The 18,393-nt window shown below is 38.5% G+C and overlaps 1 protein-coding gene across 2 annotated transcripts; it reads left to right on the forward strand.

Moving 5' to 3' along the window:
- The first annotated feature begins 1,991 nt into the window (after window positions 1–1,991).
- Window positions 1,992–17,349, forward strand: lclat1 (lysocardiolipin acyltransferase 1). 2 transcript variants are annotated; one of them, XM_047345885.1, is made up of 6 exons: window positions 1,992–2,342; window positions 6,960–7,127; window positions 7,351–7,549; window positions 11,596–11,742; window positions 13,788–13,904; window positions 14,674–17,349. In XM_047345885.1, the coding sequence occupies exons 2-6, from the start codon at window positions 6,960–6,962 to the stop codon at window positions 15,186–15,188; spliced, it is 1,146 nt and encodes a 381-aa protein (XP_047201841.1). In that variant the 5' UTR covers window positions 1,992–2,342; the 3' UTR covers window positions 15,189–17,349. The 2 variants fall into 2 exon arrangements, with proteins under 2 accessions (XP_047201841.1, XP_047201839.1); XM_047345883.1 differs by having other exon boundaries at window positions 1,992–2,253.
- Window positions 17,350–18,393: the final 1,044 nt, after the last annotated feature.

The following is an 18,393-nucleotide window of genomic DNA, read 5'->3' on the forward strand; positions in this document are numbered from 1 at the left end:
CTTTGTTTCCCCTTTGCATCACCAATTGCATTTATGCAACTTTTTTTGTAGTGGAAGATCATTTTTAACATGCTTTTGGGAAAAACACCAGACGTCTCTTGGAGAACTTAAGGATGTTGCTTTTGTTTAATTCTCTCGGACAATGGTCATTAATTTTATGGACGTGCTGCTCTCTCCAAGGTGAGCTGGCAGTATACCTAAAAAATGTGAGCTTGTTACAAAGCAAGGTTTTTCCGTTCCTCTCTCAAGTGATGCATTGACCCTTGAGAAGTTTATACTGATAAAACTATACAGTTCACTCAGTCTTTCAGATAGAGTGCATGCCATAGGGAGCAGGTCATGGAAAAGTCTTGAGTTTGACTAAGTGCGCTCTCTCTTTTACCGCGTCTGTCAGTCCATCTCAGCTTCACTCACTCTGCCACCATGTGCACTCACACAAACTGTGTAGACACAATAGTTCACGTGTTCAACCCCAGATATGCTAAGACACACTGACCAGTCTATGCACACACATCACTGCAAGCTGAGGTAATTTGCAACCTCGGATCACCTCATAACTGAGTTTTAAAGAAACAAATGACACATCCATGGATTTGCAATGCTTTAAAAGGCTATGTTGGAGGATTCAGGAAGTATATAATAGTAATATACTTAATGAGTTTGGAGGTATTACTTACACAGGAAATTTTGGGGAGAAACTTTGTGACTCAGAAAATAAACCTTCCTAAGTCATGGAAAAATGATTAGTGAGTACAAAAATAGTTTAAGAGTTATACATACCTTTCTATGGGTGTTTATTTCAGTGATTTCAAAATTTAAAGACATTCAAACTGCTTCAAAGGTTAAATGATTATAAAATAAAGTAGCTATAGCAGTGCATAAACTTCATCTTATTTACTCTTTAAACACTACCATGAGAGATACAAAGATGAATGCTTTGATGAACTGTTCAGTGTATTTTTCTAGACAAGTCTTGCTCATTTCTACCCTACATTAATAATTAAAAGCATGGTATTTTGTTAGGTTAGTCAGATAAATAAGTGTTAGAGAGTTTTTCCATTCTCACATAGCCATGTGCTTTTCTTATAAACGATGATGTCCTGACAAGATAAATGTCCCGATGAGTCCCTCCCTTTGCTCTTCTGAGCAAGGATTGTTATTTGCCATGTAAACAATAATCATGCTGTCTTTGATTTGGATAATGACATTTGAAGCTACTCTACCAGTACAATTAATTGTATTTCAAACACACACGTAATGTGTGCAGTGGTTGCTAAAAACATATTTTGACCCCTTTCAGAAATCTCTTTAAACCTTTAAATGTGTACCTGATTTGACAATAGATAAGAAACACAACAATCACACTCACTATCAACATAAAAAAGGGCCAAAACTGCAACAACTGGATGCATTAAGAGACTACTCATATATGTGATAATTACTTTAAATGTATTGCATTTAAAATAAATATGAAACTGATTCATTAGCATTTATTGCATGTCACATTAATACCATATATATATATATATAATCATTCAAATATTCGTTTTATGTAATTATTTTATAGCCATGTGTTGTATTGGGACTAAAAGTGCTACAATTAAACATATTATAGTTTGTAGTTGAGTTGCTGCGGTGGTTCAACTAATCAGATGTTATGGTCTGTTTCAATACTCAGATAAATTATTTCATGATGAAGTGTAGCACAGGAAATATGAAATCATTTTAAAAACACTGAACAAAGTACTTAGGATTTTGCCATAATGAATTAAAGTTTTAATTAACGACTAGACATTTAAATATTTAAATGTGTATTGAAAAAAGTAGCAAACTCTAAAAATATAGTATAGCTTTAAAACAACAATGATTTTATTTCTTAATCTAAAATATTACATATAAAAGCATCTATTTAGAAAATTATTTATATTTCAGATCATAGTATCCTTGGTCCTCGATTATACTGAACTTTGAGAAAGTAGTTTGCACAAACAGCGCCCCCTGTTGATGGCTGACTGTCGGGACAGGCGAGAGGTAACAAGTTGAGAGGTCGTCGTCAATTGATTAAGACTGCAGGAAATTCGCTGAATTTTTCTCCACTCCCAGAGGCTCTGATGCTGCCTCGGCTCGGCGGTATGAACAGGGGATACATAAGGAAACCTGACCGGCTGCGAAGCTGCGTGCAGTAACGCTACTCTGGATGAGATTTTTAAGCTAGCTGCTGTTAGCGTCCTGCTAGCTTCTACTATGTCGCAAGTAAGTTCTTGCAGCTAATTTGGATCTGATTCTGACGTGACTGGCACAACTGAATTTAAACAGCAGCTGCGTAGGATAAAACGCGAAAGGTGGGTAAAGTTATATCCAACAATACATTATAAAAACCAAACAGTAGCTGGAGTATTATAAACCTTGGCTAACTAGATTTTCTTGTATTTTGTTTGCTAAGTTAGCATATTAGCCTGGTTTGGGCATAGTTTCAGCTTCATTTGTAATGGCTTCATCTTCATTATAAGTTTCCTCACAAGGAAAATTCCCCTCAATGTCATAGTCTTAATTCAGCTGTATTACACAGACTGATTTATGTGTATTCTGTGATGCAGTATACCACGGAGTAATTGTTTCCAGAGAAGGAACTTGTCACATCACATAAATTCAGGTGCAATTGAGCCTAACCCGCCTTTTCTTCCTGGTTACTCATGGCTCGGCCCCACCTATTAATGGTGGAAAATGTTACTGTATTGGAAATGAATGCTCGTGATAACATCAATCTTTGATATTATCATGTTGTCTAAACAGTATTAATCTGTGCATCTTTTCATGATGAAAGGGGGAGAGAAATAAGGACAGATGGAAGATCAGAGATTGTTGAATCTTGTGTTTCCTGTTTTTTTAATTTTATTTTGGCTTCTTAGAATTGTAGCCACATTCTAACCTGCAATGTTCATTCAAAATACAACATTATTTAAAAAATATTGTAAGCCACTTTGGCACATGTAGAAGTATTTTGATAATAAAACTATAAGGACCTTATTCTGGATAAGACCACAATGTACAATGAATGCCATTGACTTTGTGTCTCTTTTCAAAGACAAATTTGCTCTTTTATAAGATATTAAAACACAAGCTGCAAGAGATGGCATCACTGCTGAAAAAGTAGATGAACAGGAAGTTCACAGACTTTTTATGGAATATGGGTGCATTTTTCTATTTGATTTATTGATTTTAGTGGCATAAAAAGACTTAACATGGCCATTATTCCATTTTATAGAATAGCGTCTGAAACGTGTAAATAGGATCATGAACATACATAGCTATAAACACAGGTTTTCCGCTTACAGATTTGTTCTGTTTTGGCTTTTTGCCACGCTTAACTATTTGAAATCATCAAACAAAGCTCAAATTAGACAAATATAACCTGATTAAATATAAAATGCACCTTTCAAATCATGATTTGGTTTTGCAGTTCAAAATAAAAACTGGTCTACCGTGAAAAGTAATTGCCCTCTAAACCTGTTAGTGGTATCAAGCTTTTCCAGTAACTTGCAGTGAGTAATTTACATGGCTGTGGAAGAATTTCAGCCCACTCTTATTTGCCAAAATGTTTTAATTTGGCCACATTGTATGGGTTTTGAGCTTTAAACATCTTGTTTAAGGTTTTGCCACAATATCTCATTAGAATTTAAGTGTGAACTTTGACTAGGCCACTCCAAACCTTCCTTATAGTTTTTTTTGAGGCATTTAGAGGAGGGCTTGCTGGGGTGCGTCCGATCATTGTCTTGCTGCATAATCCAAGTGAGCATAAGGTCACAAACTAATAGCTGAACATTCTTCTACAGCTTTTTTTCGGTAGAGAGCCGATATAATGGTTCAATCAATCACAGCAAGGTCTTCAGGTACTGAAACGGCAAAGCAGACCTAGACCATCACACTACCAGCACCGTGTTTGAGTGTTGGTACGATGCTTTTTTTTCTGAAATGCTGTGTTATTGTAATGGGATGCACACCTTTCAAGAAGTTCCTCTTTTGTCTTATCCACAGAATATTTTCCAAAAAGTCAAGGATCATCAAGATGTTATCTTATCAAATGTGAAATGGATCTTTGTGTCCTGCTAGTTCAGCAGTTGTTTTTGCCTTGGAACTGTTCCATGGAGGCCATTTTTACCAGCACAGTCACTTTCTCATTAAACCATGAGCACTGGCCCTACCTGAACCAATGTGGGTCATTCTTAACAAAAACTGAAGCTTTTTCTCACATCTTTGTGGCGCATAGAGAGTCATCAAAACAAGCTAGTCTGAACCCCTGCTGCTAAATTCATAACTTATTAATAGACTCTTTTTTTTTCACAAGCAAATCATAAATGGAGTCACAAACATTAACAATGGCCTCTATCTATGAAGCTGGATGTGAAACTATCCTATGGTTTTCCAGCAAGACATCGAAATATCTGTTTTTCAACAAAGAAAATTCTGTTGTAAACCATTTGAAAAGTACTTCCCCAAACAGGTGTATTTATAAATATCACTCTTATGAGTGTACTTTAGGAAACCCGATTTTTCCTCCGCTTACCTCTTCACAAGAAATTTAACAGCTCACTCAAGTGGGTTTCTCATGTGTCAGCTAAGGCTTTGTGACGTGTACAGACGGGTGTTCTTAACAGTGGGACCTTTTTTATGCAGTGTAAAAACATATAACGGTTTATTTTGAAATAATTAATTAGATGAACTTCTGAAAATTATTTTGCATGCTCTTGGAAGGACAGTAATATCATTGTGGACGCTGATGTCGATGTTTGCAAATCGGAACTGGTTTTAGATAATAGATAAAGGGATTATAGAGATGCACCGATGAGGCTCCGGGCTGATAATTTCTGGATTCCTTTAAATACTGTAAGTAAATAAGTAAGTAAATGTGTAAATTTTTGGTGTGATTCAACACTTAATGTAAGAAAAATTGACTTTTAAAAAGGAAAACTACACGTTTCTTGGAGAGGTGGTGGCTCTAAAGTCCAAGAAAACAAAATAATGAAGGGATTCCCAGATTATGACCAGTTATCTGTCAACAGTTATTGCTTCTTGGTGCAAATATTGACCGAACAAAAGTGGGAGTTTTCAGTTTTGCTGCATTTCATGAACAGGGGAGAAAAAAAAAACTGGATGTTTCAGGGAAAAGTCATCAGATTCACTTTAGATTGCATTAAGTTAGAGAATTGTTCAGGGAGAGCACATTAAATTTACATTAATAGTATGAGAAGATCTGCACTTACATTTTCTGCATCATCTCTTTCATTTATCTGCCTGCTGCCTTCTCTCCTCGTTTCTCACACAGATGAACAAACCACTTGAAGCTCATTGCTTAGCTGAGACACAGTTGAACTCTTGACTCTGCTCCGCTGGGATGTCTGAACTTAGCTTAAATGTAGGAATGCAACATCTCTGCCAGAAAATCCAGGTTTGGACTCTAAAGAGTATGTTGTGAGTTTTGTGCGGCTGTATTTGGGCAAGGATTATTTCTATGGTAATTAAATACATTTTTAGCCAATAGAATGGGTCAGACAAAACAAAACGCTCAAGAGTTTTTAGCCTTGGTTTATGAAAACAAAGGTTTCCGTGGATGCGTTACGTAAATGGTAACCTCCTTGGTGTTAATGTCTTGCAGAGTGAAATGTGTGTTTTGGATTTCATGATTCTATTTACTTCTCATACCCCTGGCTCCAGGTGTGTTGTTCCTAACACCGTTCCATATATAGACTACACATTTCTTCCAGCAGACACCCAAAGTTGTGTTTTGTGCATTTGCTGAGAATGAAGCTGTGGCAGCTGTGCTGAGCAAGCCTGTTATCCTGTCTTGTCCCGCCTCACATTTTCCATCATTAAGCCCAGTAACCATTAAACCCTTACTGCCGGCATAATCATACACGCAAACACGCTTGCATTACTTAACCGTACCCTTAGCCACTGTGGTTGCTGTCATGAGAACTGCTGCATCATGGTCCCAAAGAGAGTGTCAACAAGGGCAAGATAATGAGTAAGTGGTTTAAACCCAAGAGTTTATGCAATTATGAGAGAAATTTAGGTGGAAAGGTGTGAGCTGAAGTTAATGGAGAGAAAAAAAGATCTGCTGGGGGGTGATACAGCTCCCAAAGCACCAGTAAAGACGATGATGTGTCAGCATTGTAGGTTCTCATTCTATGATAGCCTCTACTTAAAAGTATCCTGGTTTTATAGTATTTACACAAAGGTTTAAAACAAAAATGAACTGTTTTTTGTTTTTTTTAAATAGAACAAAAACAAATATTCCTGCAAATGACTTCAAATGATTTTGATTCATAGACTTAGGCAACATTTTAGAATTAAACTTCCTTTCAGCCAGCTGACTGGAAATTCACAGCGACAGGTTAAGGAGGTGCAGCACTTGGAGGTGTTTGAATTCAAATGATGCTAGTCAAAAAAGTCTTAAAATGTGAAAAATGTAGTTTTGAATTAACTTTTTTAAATTCAAATTTTTCACTTGAAATCTTTATGGATAAGCTGAAACTGTATCTTCTCTAAAACAAGGAAAATCCCATAGTTTCAGAAAGTTGATTTTTATCATTGCGGCTATTTAAGTACAGTTGGTCAAAAGGCACACGGACCAAAATTAAAGTCATTATAAACCAGCTTAATCCTTCAGCTATTAGAGGCTGTTGAAAGGGGAAACTTCAGGGTTGCAACATTTGGAGTAAAGGCTGTTGTCCCCTCTGATGTCATTGAAATGAAATGGGATCCTAAGTCATCAGATATGTTCCCTTTCCTCAGGGATCCAGTGGCATTCGGTATTAACTGACTAAAACACACACAATGTGGTGGACACCTCTGTCCACATACAGTATCTTGGAAAAAGTAGACCATTAGTCCATTTAACTGATTGTGTAATTTGTTTTGAATAAATGTGATTTTCGGTTTTCTTTTAATGTCTTTTACAGATGGCTGTGTCTGTGCGGGGCCTCTACTTCATTATTACACTATTTTTAGGTAGTTTTTTTGGAAGTATCGTCATGCTGGGTCCAGTTCTGCCGCTCATGCTGTTATCTCCCGCTTGGTACCGGTGGATTACAGATCGAATCGTTGCGACCTGGCTCACCCTGCCTGTGGTGCGTACAGTTTGTATAAGTTCAACTTTATGTCCACCTACCATTTTGATTTGTTTTTAATTTGTCATTACTTTAAGTAGACTGAAAGCAAGCACTTTTGAACCATTATAGAGTGACATTAAAACCGAGTTATTTATTACTTTTCTTGTTTTTCTTGTAACTCCCCTTTCCATTTCTCTCTGTCTGGCCTTTCTTCACCTCCTATTCTCTCTCTTCTTGGTAGTCTTTGCTAGAGCTGGTGTTTGGGGTCAAGGTGGTGATCACAGGGGATGGCTTCATTCCTGGGGAGCGAAGTGTGATTATCATGAATCACCGCACCCGTCTAGACTGGATGTTTCTTTGGTGTTGTCTGCTCAGGTACAGCTACCTTCGCTTGGAAAAGATCTGCCTCAAGGCTGCTCTCAAGGCCGTGCCCGGCTTCGGTGTGTATGCAGTGGGTGCCCTGCCCTTTTCCACACACATTCACTCACATACAACAACACTCTTTGGCACAGTTGCTTAGCATGATCTCTGCTATAAATGGCATTTCCTAAAAATATAATTGCATAACAGCTTATAGTACAACATTAAGGCCTTTAACCAGCTATCGTTTCTTCATTTTCTTAAGGGGACAGACTTTTTGTAATATTTATAAACTGCTGTGTAGCAATCATTTCCTGAATTTAGCATCAAATGATGAAATGAGTATCATATAATACAAAGGATTAATGGCACCTTCCCTATGGGAAACATGCTGGTGGCAGCATCATGCTGAGGAAAGGCCTTTGTTAAGCAGAAACGGGGGAGCTGTACATTTGATATTATCTTCTAGATCACTTTATTTGCTCTAATTTAAGTATTAGCTGCACTTTGTGCATTTAGGAACTTCTTTGTGCTGTTGCACTGTCCCGCATCAGAATAAACGGTTTAGATCCACTATACATATAATGCTTGTTAAAATAAAATACAGTTTTATGGTCCATTACAGTTTGTTTTTTTATACTAAGCATTATATTTTAGCAGTTAGAAGATGGAGTACAAAGATAGGAACCAGTTGTCTCAGATAAAGTGCATGTGATTTAAAGCTTAAAGATACATGATAAAATTTCCCATTTTGCTGGTTGTATGTCATGTAACGGCAGTTTGCAGAGCCGGTTCATTCCTTGAGTTTAAGTCTAAGGTGTACGGTTGCGCTCAGCACCTGCAGGGAAAACCAATGACAAACCTTGGAGAGCCCTTCAAAAAAGATAATAACTTCAATAGAACAATCTCTTTAAAAATAAAGTAAGGTCTTGCTTCTTGGAAGTAAAATACAGTGCCTCACATAACTATGTCATGTATTTCTTTGATAGACCAATACAGAGTACCACTTAATGGTGAAGTGGGATGTTTCGATGGTTTCAAATATTTTTTTTTAGCTAACAAAATTCTGAAAGAGGGCTGTTCAAATATGTTCAGCCCTCTTTATTATGATTCCCTAAAAATAAAATTGTGTGCAACTAGTTGCCTTCAGATATCCAGTCCACCTGTGTGTAATGTTCTGTTCTGGGAAGACATCAGAGGTTTGGTAGAGATCATTAATAAACAAACAGTATCATTAAGTTCAAGAAACAGAGCAGACAGGTCAGGGATAACATTGAGGAGAAGTTTCACACAGGGTTCAAACATCTCATTCAAGCTTTGAGCATCTAACAGACACTGTTCAGTCCATCTTCTGAAAGGAGGAGCATGGCACAACTGCAAGTCTGCCACAAAGTGACTGTCCACCTAAACTGACTGGCCATGCATGAGCAGCATGAATCAGAGAAGCAGACAATTCTGGAAGCGCTGCAAAGAGCCACAGCTCAGTTGGAATAATTGGTTGTGGACTCCATAAATCTGGCCTTTCTGAAAAAGTAACAAGAAAAAAGCAATGAGATTTCATGTTCGCAGTTCTCTATACAGGTCCTTCTCAAAATATTAGCATATTGTGATAAAGTTCATTATTTTCCATAATGTCATGATGAAAATTTAACATTCATATATTTTAGATTCATTGCACACTAACTGAAATATTTCAGGTCTTTTATTGTCTTAACACGAATGATTTTGGCATACAGCTCATGAAAACCCAAAATTCCTATCTCACAAAATTAGCATATTTCATCCGACTAATAAAAGAAAAGTGTTTTTAATACAAAAAACGTCAACCTTCAAATAATCATGTACAGTTATGCACTCAATACTTGGTCGGGAATCCTTTTGCAGAAATGACTGCTTCAATGCGGCGTGGCATGGAGGCAATCAGCCTGTGGCACTGCTGAGGTCTTATGGAGGCCCAGGATGCTTCGATAGCGGCTTTTAGCTCATCCAGAGTGTTGGGTCTTGAGTCTCTCAACGTTCTCTTCACAATATCCCACAGATTCTCTATGGGGTTCAGGTCAGGAGAGTTGGCAGGCCAATTGAGCACAGTGATACCATGGTCAGTAAACCATTTACCAGTGGTTTTGGCACTGTGAGCAGGTGCCAGGTCGTGCTGAAAAATGAAATCTTCATCTCCATAAAGCTTTTCAGCAGATGGAAGCATGAAGTGCTCCAAAATCTCCTGATAGCTAGCTGCATTGACCCTGCCCTTGATAAAACACAGTGGACCAACACCAGCAGCTGACACGGCACCCCAGACCATCACTGACTGTGGGTACTTGACACTGGACTTCTGGCATTTTGGCATTTCCTTCTCCCCAGTCTTCCTCCAGACTCTGGCACCTTGATTTCCGAATGACATGCAGAATTTGCTTTCATCCGAAAAAAGTACTTTGAACCACTGAGCAACAGTCCAGTGCTGCTTCTCTGTAGCCCAGGTCTGGGGAATGCGGCACCTGTAGCCCATTTCCTGCACACGCCTGTGCACGGTGGCTCTGGATGTTTCTACTCCAGACTCAGTCCACTGCTTCCGCAGGTCCCCCAAGGTCTGGAATCGGCCCTTCTCCACAATCTTCCTCAGGGTCCGGTCACCTCTTCTCGTTGTGCAGCGTTTTCTGCCACATTTTCTCCTTCCCACAGACTTCCCACTGAGGTGCCTTGATGCAGCACTCTGGGAACAGCCTATTCGTTCAGAAATTTCTTTCTGTGTCTTACCCTCTTGCTTGAGGGTGTCAATAGTGGCCTTCTGGACAGCAGTCAGGTCGGCAGTCTTACCCATGATTGGGGTTTTGAGTGATGAACCAGGCTGGGAGTTTTAAAGGCCTCAGGAATCTTTTGCAGGTGTTTAGAGTTAACTCGTTGATTCAGATGATTAGGTTCATAGCTCGTTTAGAGACCCTTTTAATGATATGCTAATTTTGTGAGATAGGAATTTTGGGTTTTCATGAGCTGTATGCCAAAATCATCCGTATTAAGACAATAAAAGACCTGAAATATTTCAGTTAGTGTGCAATGAATCTAAAATATATGAATGTTAAATTTTCATCATGACATTATGGAAAATAATATGCTAATATTTTGAGAAGGACCTGTATACCATGTAGGGGACAGAGGAAACGTGGAAAAAGGTTCTCTAGACAGATTAGACTAAAATAAAAAGTTTTTGCCAAATTACTCCCTGAAAATGGCATCTTCACTATGAAACATGGGGGTAGCAGCATCATTCTTTTCTTCAGCTGTAAGAGGAAAGCTGGTCTAAGTTGATGGGAAGATGGATGGACTTAACTCCAGGGGAAGCCTGTTCCAGAGTGCAAAAGATGTGAGACTGGTTCACCTTCCAGCAGGACAACCCCTGGAATACAGCCAGAGCCACAATGGAATGACTTAGGTCAAAGCATATTTGTATTTCAGAATGTCCTAGTCAAAGTCCATAGCTAAAACCAATGGAGAATCTGTGGTGAGACTTTAAAATTGGTCTCTATATCCGTTCCATCCAGTCTTGCTGAGTTTGAGCCATTTTGCAAAAAAAGACTAGGTTTCAGCGAAGGTTTCAGCATATGAATGTGCAATGCTGTTACCCGGAAGACTTATAGCTGTAATTGCAATGAAAGATGGGTTTACAACGTATTTGAATACAAATGCAGGCCACACTTTTTACTAAAAAAAAAAAACTAACAAAAGTGTGTGCTACGCATTTGTCAACACGTCACATCCCCCAGAATCCATTGTGGTTTACAGGTGTAACGTGACAAACTAAGGAAGAGTCTCAGGGGTATGCATACTTCTCAAAGGTACTCCAAAAAAATTAATGATGATCCAAGACTTTTACACAGTGCTATATTAGTAATAAATGAGATAAAATCTCCGGAAACAACAGAATCCATACATCTGGATGAGTGGCTTTTTAAATGGATGTTTAAGATTAATTCAGGATCTAAAAACTTTAACAAGACTTTAGTTATACAGGGTGGATTTCCAGCTTGTCTAACTAACAAGTTATACAAGCCAGATGTTTTAGTGAGGAAAGCAGACCTGGTAAAAGTTGACTACTAAGTTGTGTGTGGAAAAATGTTTGTGTACATTTCAGGTTGGGCAATGCAGGTGGCCTGTTTTGTTTTCATCCAGCGTCGCTGGGAGATGGACAAGAAACATTTGGAAAACATGCTGGACTACTTCTGTGACATCAGAGAGCCTCTGCAGCTGCTGTTGTTCCCCGAGGGGACAGACCTCACAGGTGGGACGTAAACAATGCAGCTTATAGGACAGCTTCCCTCCGCTGGAGTTGTCAGTCTCTCAATAAATATGTAACATACCAACCTGGTTCCAGCCCTAGATGCGGTTCTGCGCTGACACTGTTATACAAATGCAATTTAAAGGCGTAAAACCAACCCTAAATCCCCTGACATATCCTCGACAATGTCAGTACATTCAAGAGGGCTCTGATCTCTCAGGCCAGGCAGGATTTGACTTTTTGCCTAAAGCCCCCTGACATCACAGCTAAGCTAATCAAAGCCCTGAGTCGCTGTCCTTAGGGTAGCTAAACCTTTCTCTGCATCACGTTATGAAGGAGTTCTGTCTGGTTACATCATACCTGGCCTGTTAGTTGTGAGCCTTGCATATTGTTTTACATTTGTCTCTCTGTGTGTGTTCATGAGCTTTCACGTCTGTGCGTATTTGTGCTTAAGCCTCCTAAATTGAAGGAGGCTTAATTTGTCACATGAAACCAGGGTATGAACATGTTCTGTTCTTGCATCTTAACCAGACGTTGTTGTGTTAAATACTCCCTTAATACTTCGTTCTCGAGGCTCACACACAGAACTCCATCTAGATGCTTATGTTCTGGAGGCTTTAGGCCTAAAACGTCTATGTGACTCCATTTGCAACCTGTAGAACTTGTGATTTTGAATTTTAAAACACCTGTATGAGCTCCAAATAAGCTCCAATAGTATGTACTGGCGGCAACTAATCAATTAATCTGTTGACTATTTTTTGACAGCCTTTTTTTTTGATCAACTGCTAAAAATTCTAATAGCAAACGCTGCTTAATAGATTTGTTTTACACACTTTGAACCAGGTGAAGCTAAAGGTTTGAATAGAGAATGTTTATGGAGGAAGGTTTTTTTTTGTTTTTTTTTCATCTTAAATGCATGTATATTTTTTTGTACATTTTAGACTTAATTACTACTGTGTGGTTGGTTGTTTTAGCAAATGGCATGTCTTAGACTGTATACTCAAGTTAATAATAATAATAAATGTCATTTATAATGCACTTTACATTCCAAAGAATCTCAGAGTGCTACAATTAAAACACAAGAACAAAACAACACTAGAGTGCAATACGCATTAAGCAGTTAAAATCTTACCTAAACAGGAGTGACTTAAGCCCAACTTTAAAAGAATCCAGACTAAGAATTAATGATATTTTGATTACTAAATTTGTTCATTTCAATAATCGATTAATCCCGATTACTTGTTTCAGCACAAATACAATTTTTTTTGCGTTTTCCTAATTTACAACCCCAAACTTCAATATACTTTTGTTGATTTTTTTTCTTGTGATAAAACAATACCAAGTAGTGCATAATTGTGAAGTAGTACAAACATGACGCGTGGGTTTACTTTTTTGTTCAGTGATGTTCTTGATTAAACTACTGAGGCCTGCACAGAACAGCTGTATTTATACTAGGATTAAATGACACGCATATGGACCCTATTTCACAAGTAGGGGACAGCTGCAGGCAAAGGGTTGCTCTGGTTGGCCTACATGCCAAACTGTGGAGGAATGTTAACTCTGCACAACCCCCCGAACACACTGTTCCCAGTGTGAAACATGGGGGTGGCAGTATCATGATGTGAGGATGCTTTTCTCCATTAGGACAAGTGAAAATAAAGCCAGAGCTACAATACAATGGTTTAGATTAAAGCATATTGATGGTTGCAACGAGTTCTATTTAGTGGTGTCAGAGTAAAGGGGGTGACTACCAATGCATGCAACATTTCAGATTTTCCACAATGCACTACTTTTGGTTGGTCTTATCACATGACCTCTGGATAAAAAGCATTAAGGTTTGTGGTTGTAATGTGATGAAATGTAGGAAAGAATAATTTAGTAATCAATTAGTCTTTGAATTAGCCATAGAGTTTGTTTTAATGTCAAATGGAGGAATTCTAATTGAAATTTAAAGAATAAAATAAAATAACATATTCAAATTTTTTGTATCTAAAGAAACTTAAACCATAATGATGAAGCCCTCCTTCTATTCTGTGTGATCCCCCCAGAGAATACAAGAGCAAAGAGTGATGAATTTGCAGTGCAGAACAACCTTCCCAAGATGGAATATGTGCTTCATCCCCGCACCACCGGGTTCACCTTCATCGTGGACAGACTAAGAAAAGGTCAGGATGATCCACATCACCAGCCTTGGAAATTCTGCATTGTCTATATTCAACATGATAACAGTGCACTCACAGTTAGCCTGTGGTCAGACGTCAGATGCATGCATTTTGGTTGATTAATATTTGTTATAGTAAAAATAAACAGGCCACAAAAGCCTGTCATCTCTTCGGAAATCTTCTGTCAGCAAAACCAACAGAAGATGACACATCAGTATGATGACTGTAGTTATTCCACTGACATTTATAGAACAGAGCTCGTACCTGTTATTATTTTAAGCCCCAGACTTGCACTTCATCCCACTGCCAGCCATCATAGCCCCGCTGAGATTCTCATGTTTCTGCATCAGCTAATCCTGGCAGCCCCCCCTATAGGCAGGCCTTTAATACCACATCTGGCCCTTCTGCCTCACCCACACTCACCATGTTTGCTGATGATGACACTAACTCTCCCAGCAAGTGTTGTGATATCATATGACTTAGCTAATTCTCCACCTCTGTCTTTGCACAGCTGACTGACATCATTTCTGCAGCTCTATTGTTCCCCTCTCATCTCTATTTTTACCTAAGCAGTGCAGGACCAGGCGCTGCCAGATGTCATCCCATGCGTTTGATATTTAATTTAGCCTTTCCTGCTTATTATAAGGGTACTGCAGATATACAATGATATAGAAGTTGTGGTTTTAAATCGGCTGTATCTAATGGGCTAAGAAATGTTTATTTTAATTGAACGTATGTGTAAAAGTGCAGATATTATTTTTCCTTTCCATAGGAGAAAACCTGGATGCCGTCCATGATATAACAGTGGCATACCCCAAGAACATCCCTCAGACAGAACGTCACCTCATTTTGGGACAATTCCCTCGCGAGATCCACTTTCATGTCCGTCGCTATCCAGTGTCTTCACTCCCCTCCTCGTCTTCAGAGTTGGAGTCTTGGTGTCGAGAGCGCTGGGCTGAAAAGGAGATCCGTCTGCGGGACTTCTACTCAGGCCAGCCCCGGGCCTTCGACAGGGACGGCATTACACGAGTGCCTCCTTGTAAGTCAGAGTTGCGAGTGGCTCTGATCAAAGCTGCCTCACTGCTGTACTGGAGCAGCTTTATCGCTTTCTGTTTCACAGGCCTGTGGCTCTGGTCTTCGTTCAGGTTCTATGTCCTGGTTGTGGCTTTAGTGTACACAGTCCAGCAGAAGCTGGCTGGAGGGCTGGAGCTGCTGGAGTTGGCTTGCCATGGATATTGGAAGTCCATGTGTGAGCAGGAAAAAGTGTCAGACAGAAAGATGCAGTAGGGAGGAAGGACTGTTTTAATTAGCAAAACAGGTTTTCAACAGTAACCAGCAATGGGGTTGAAAGTACATCATTAGTGTTGACCTGATCTGAATCCCCTTTGGGAACAGAAGCGTTTCTGCCTCAGAGAGTAACAAGTGCATCTTTAGACTGCATATCTGGCTTCAGTGGGGAGACTTCCTTTGTGGCAAAAAATAAAAAGAGGAATGTTGGGTATATTTATCCTTGCTGGGTTCAAGGAATTCATCACATGTGATGTTCCACTTGACCTCTGTGCAGTCAGGGTACAAGAAGAAAGTTCACCCTCTGTTAGTTCTAGACCTCTAAATGATTTGATCTATTATAATCTATCTTCAGGAGTGGAACGTCTTTGTTGTCTTTATGACAAACATGACAACTTAAATGGGGTGTACTTTCTTTTTATCATGACTGTATTTACCTATCTGCACAATCCTTGTTAATTGAGTTTCTGTTGATGTGTTTTACCAGTTTTATGTTGTCTGTGTTTAAACATGGTTATTTAGAGTCTTTGTCATCTTATCTGTCGTGAAACAGTGCGGTTGGTGTTTGTTATATTACCATGTTGGTAAAACTGGTATTGTATGCTATATTGCCATTGGTTTTATATCATTAATGGAGCAGAGCCATATTACAGGCCACCTGTATTTGTGTATGTACAACGACTTGACTCTAACCACATTCAGAAAGACACTGGTGGTAGGACTCTATTATCTGTATATACTTTCAAAGTTATCTATATTTATTGGGTATACAGTTCCCTGCAGTGTTCATACCCCTTGAACTTTTTGATATCTTTTCCCACAATAAAACTTCAAATTTCAATACTCTTTTAATTTAGAGATAATAGATTTAAATGCGTGCCATGAAATGCTTAAAGTTCTGGATATTGCTTTATTTCCTACCATGTCGGTTCATGATCCTGTTTGTTTAGGACATTTCTCTGTAAAACCTCAAAGGTCTTCACCAAGCAGCTGGATTCATTGTGAGATTGAATTACACACAGGCTATTGGTTGCATTAGATTTTGTTTACAGGATTCTGGTTAAATGAGGGTGATATCATTTTAAAAAAAAAAATGTTCACCTTTTACTTCATAAATATGCACTACTTTATGTTGGTCTGTCACATAAAATCCCAACACTTTACATTGTTTGTGGAACAGTAAGCGGGGTATGAATATGCAAGGTACTGTAATAACCCTGTTAGACCACTTGATTTTATAGATTTTGCACAGAAAAGCCAAAGGTGAGAAATGGATACATGATGTGGAAAAAATAAATAAATAACCAAACCGAATGTAATCTTTCTTGTCAGGGAGGATTGGCATCACAAAGCACAGGCCAGGCTGCAGCTTTTATATATTCTTCCAAAATCAACAAGCATAAAAGAGTAGGAGTTTTGAGCCCTATTCCTGGGAATGAAACGATGCCTTGTTCAGGCATGTTCTGGGGAGGAGAAATGTCCTGTTGAGGCAACAATACCCCACGATGTGCAGAGCGCACCAGAGAACCCGACTTGGAGTGGAAAAAAGGCTTTGAGGTCAGCCTAATCCAATAAAAGCCCTGTAATGCCCACCTCTGCATTTGTCCCTCTCCCCAGGACTGGCATTGATGCGCCTGCTAAGCTCAATTAGCAAGTGACAGCTGAGAAAGCTGCTGTATTTATGCCAAAAAAGGACAGAAACTAAAACCAGTTTGGAGCAGTGCTTCATCCGCACTCTCCTAATGATTCAAACCTCATTGATTCTGTAATAAAGGAGAAACTGTCTCCTTTGATAGCTGTATATAGTAACTTCTGTGCAGTGTGTATCCACCACACAACTGTCTTTTTCTTTTTTTTTATCTGGAGTTCCTTGTATTTAAGCACTAAAAAGTGTTGATTCCTATCACTGTGATGCAGTTGTGTTAGCAGTTTTATTATCCACATGTAGAGATTGATATGGTTCTGTATCTGTTTATGTTCATAACTTCTGAGCCAGCCTCACTCTCCACACATTTTCTGTTACACTGTCTGTTTTACAATTACTTGCAGATGCTGGACTTCCTAGAAGTCACCGTCCTCAGGTAAACAGTGTGGACTCCATGAAAAGGCAGCCTTTTAAATAAAGATAAATGTATCTCAATAAATCTACACTATCACCTCACTAAAGCCTCTGTTTTTTTTAGTCTTGAGTACCTAAACGTAAGTTTAACAAACAGTAACATCTCAGTAATTTAAAATATCATGGGGGAATTCAAATTAGACAGTGAAAATCATCTAAAGCTTCATTACACACAGAGTGACATATTTCAAGTGTTTATTTTTTTGAGTTATGGCTCACAGCCAAAGAAAATCCCTCCAATCACCTTTTTTTTTTTTTTAATAAGGCCAATAAAAATACAGGCTCCCCAAATTATCACTGACTATGGAAACTTCACACTCGATCTCCAACATTTTGTTTAGACCCGGGGTTAAATGACTGGCCTGCCCACACAAGCAGATGGAAACTTCCAAGATTTTCACTTCTAAATTTAAATCTTCAAAAAAAAAAAAGTTAGTTACAACACAAATCAATGATGTTTTGGCAGTGGTTTTTGCCTTCAACTTTATTTTAAAGCAGACATGGCTGCACACATTCATAAACTTGGCTAAACATGGCAAAAGCTTTAAACGATAAAGTGACCCACATCCCATTTTTGTAAATAAAAATTGTTTTGTAAACTAAATAAAACAAATTCCACCCCAAAGAAGTTAGGAAACTGCTTTATGTATTTCTTTTAATAATGCAAACATAAGATATATAGTGTTTTATAGATCCCTCTTCTGCAAAAATATCGTTTCATACAAATACAGCATCTTTAGTTCATTGTAGAGAAGATAAATGTTCAAATATCACTAAAATATTTTTTCACTTTTTTCCTTCCACTTAACATTGATATGCTTGTATACACCACTAAGTGGAGAGCCAGCTTCTTTAGCAATAACCTTTAGTAGCTTATCCTCCCATGTGAATGGTAACTACTCAGCGAGCTTCTTATGATTGTGAAGTTCATAACATTTTTGTATTGTGAATTAGTTTTATTGCTGTTATCTAATGTTTTGGTTTTCTAGGAAACTGAATTTTGGGTTTTATTAGCTGTGAGCATAAATAATCAACATTAGCAGTAATAAACAACTAATACACCCCCCCCCCCCCCCCCCCCCCCCC

The sequence above is a fragment of the Girardinichthys multiradiatus genome, chromosome 19, assembly GCF_021462225.1.
Source record: "Girardinichthys multiradiatus isolate DD_20200921_A chromosome 19, DD_fGirMul_XY1, whole genome shotgun sequence".
Lineage (NCBI taxonomy): Eukaryota > Metazoa > Chordata > Actinopteri > Cyprinodontiformes > Goodeidae > Girardinichthys > Girardinichthys multiradiatus.

Bases quoted from the DNA above. Each gene is read 5' to 3' on its own strand.
- lclat1 (XM_047345883.1), top strand. The intron at 7,128-7,350 runs GTGCGTACAGTT...TCTTCTTGGTAG, and splicing joins CCTGGCTCACCCTGCCTGTG to TCTTTGCTAGAGCTGGTGTT. The intron at 13,905-14,673 runs GTCAGGATGATC...TCCTTTCCATAG, and splicing joins CGTGGACAGACTAAGAAAAG to GAGAAAACCTGGATGCCGTC.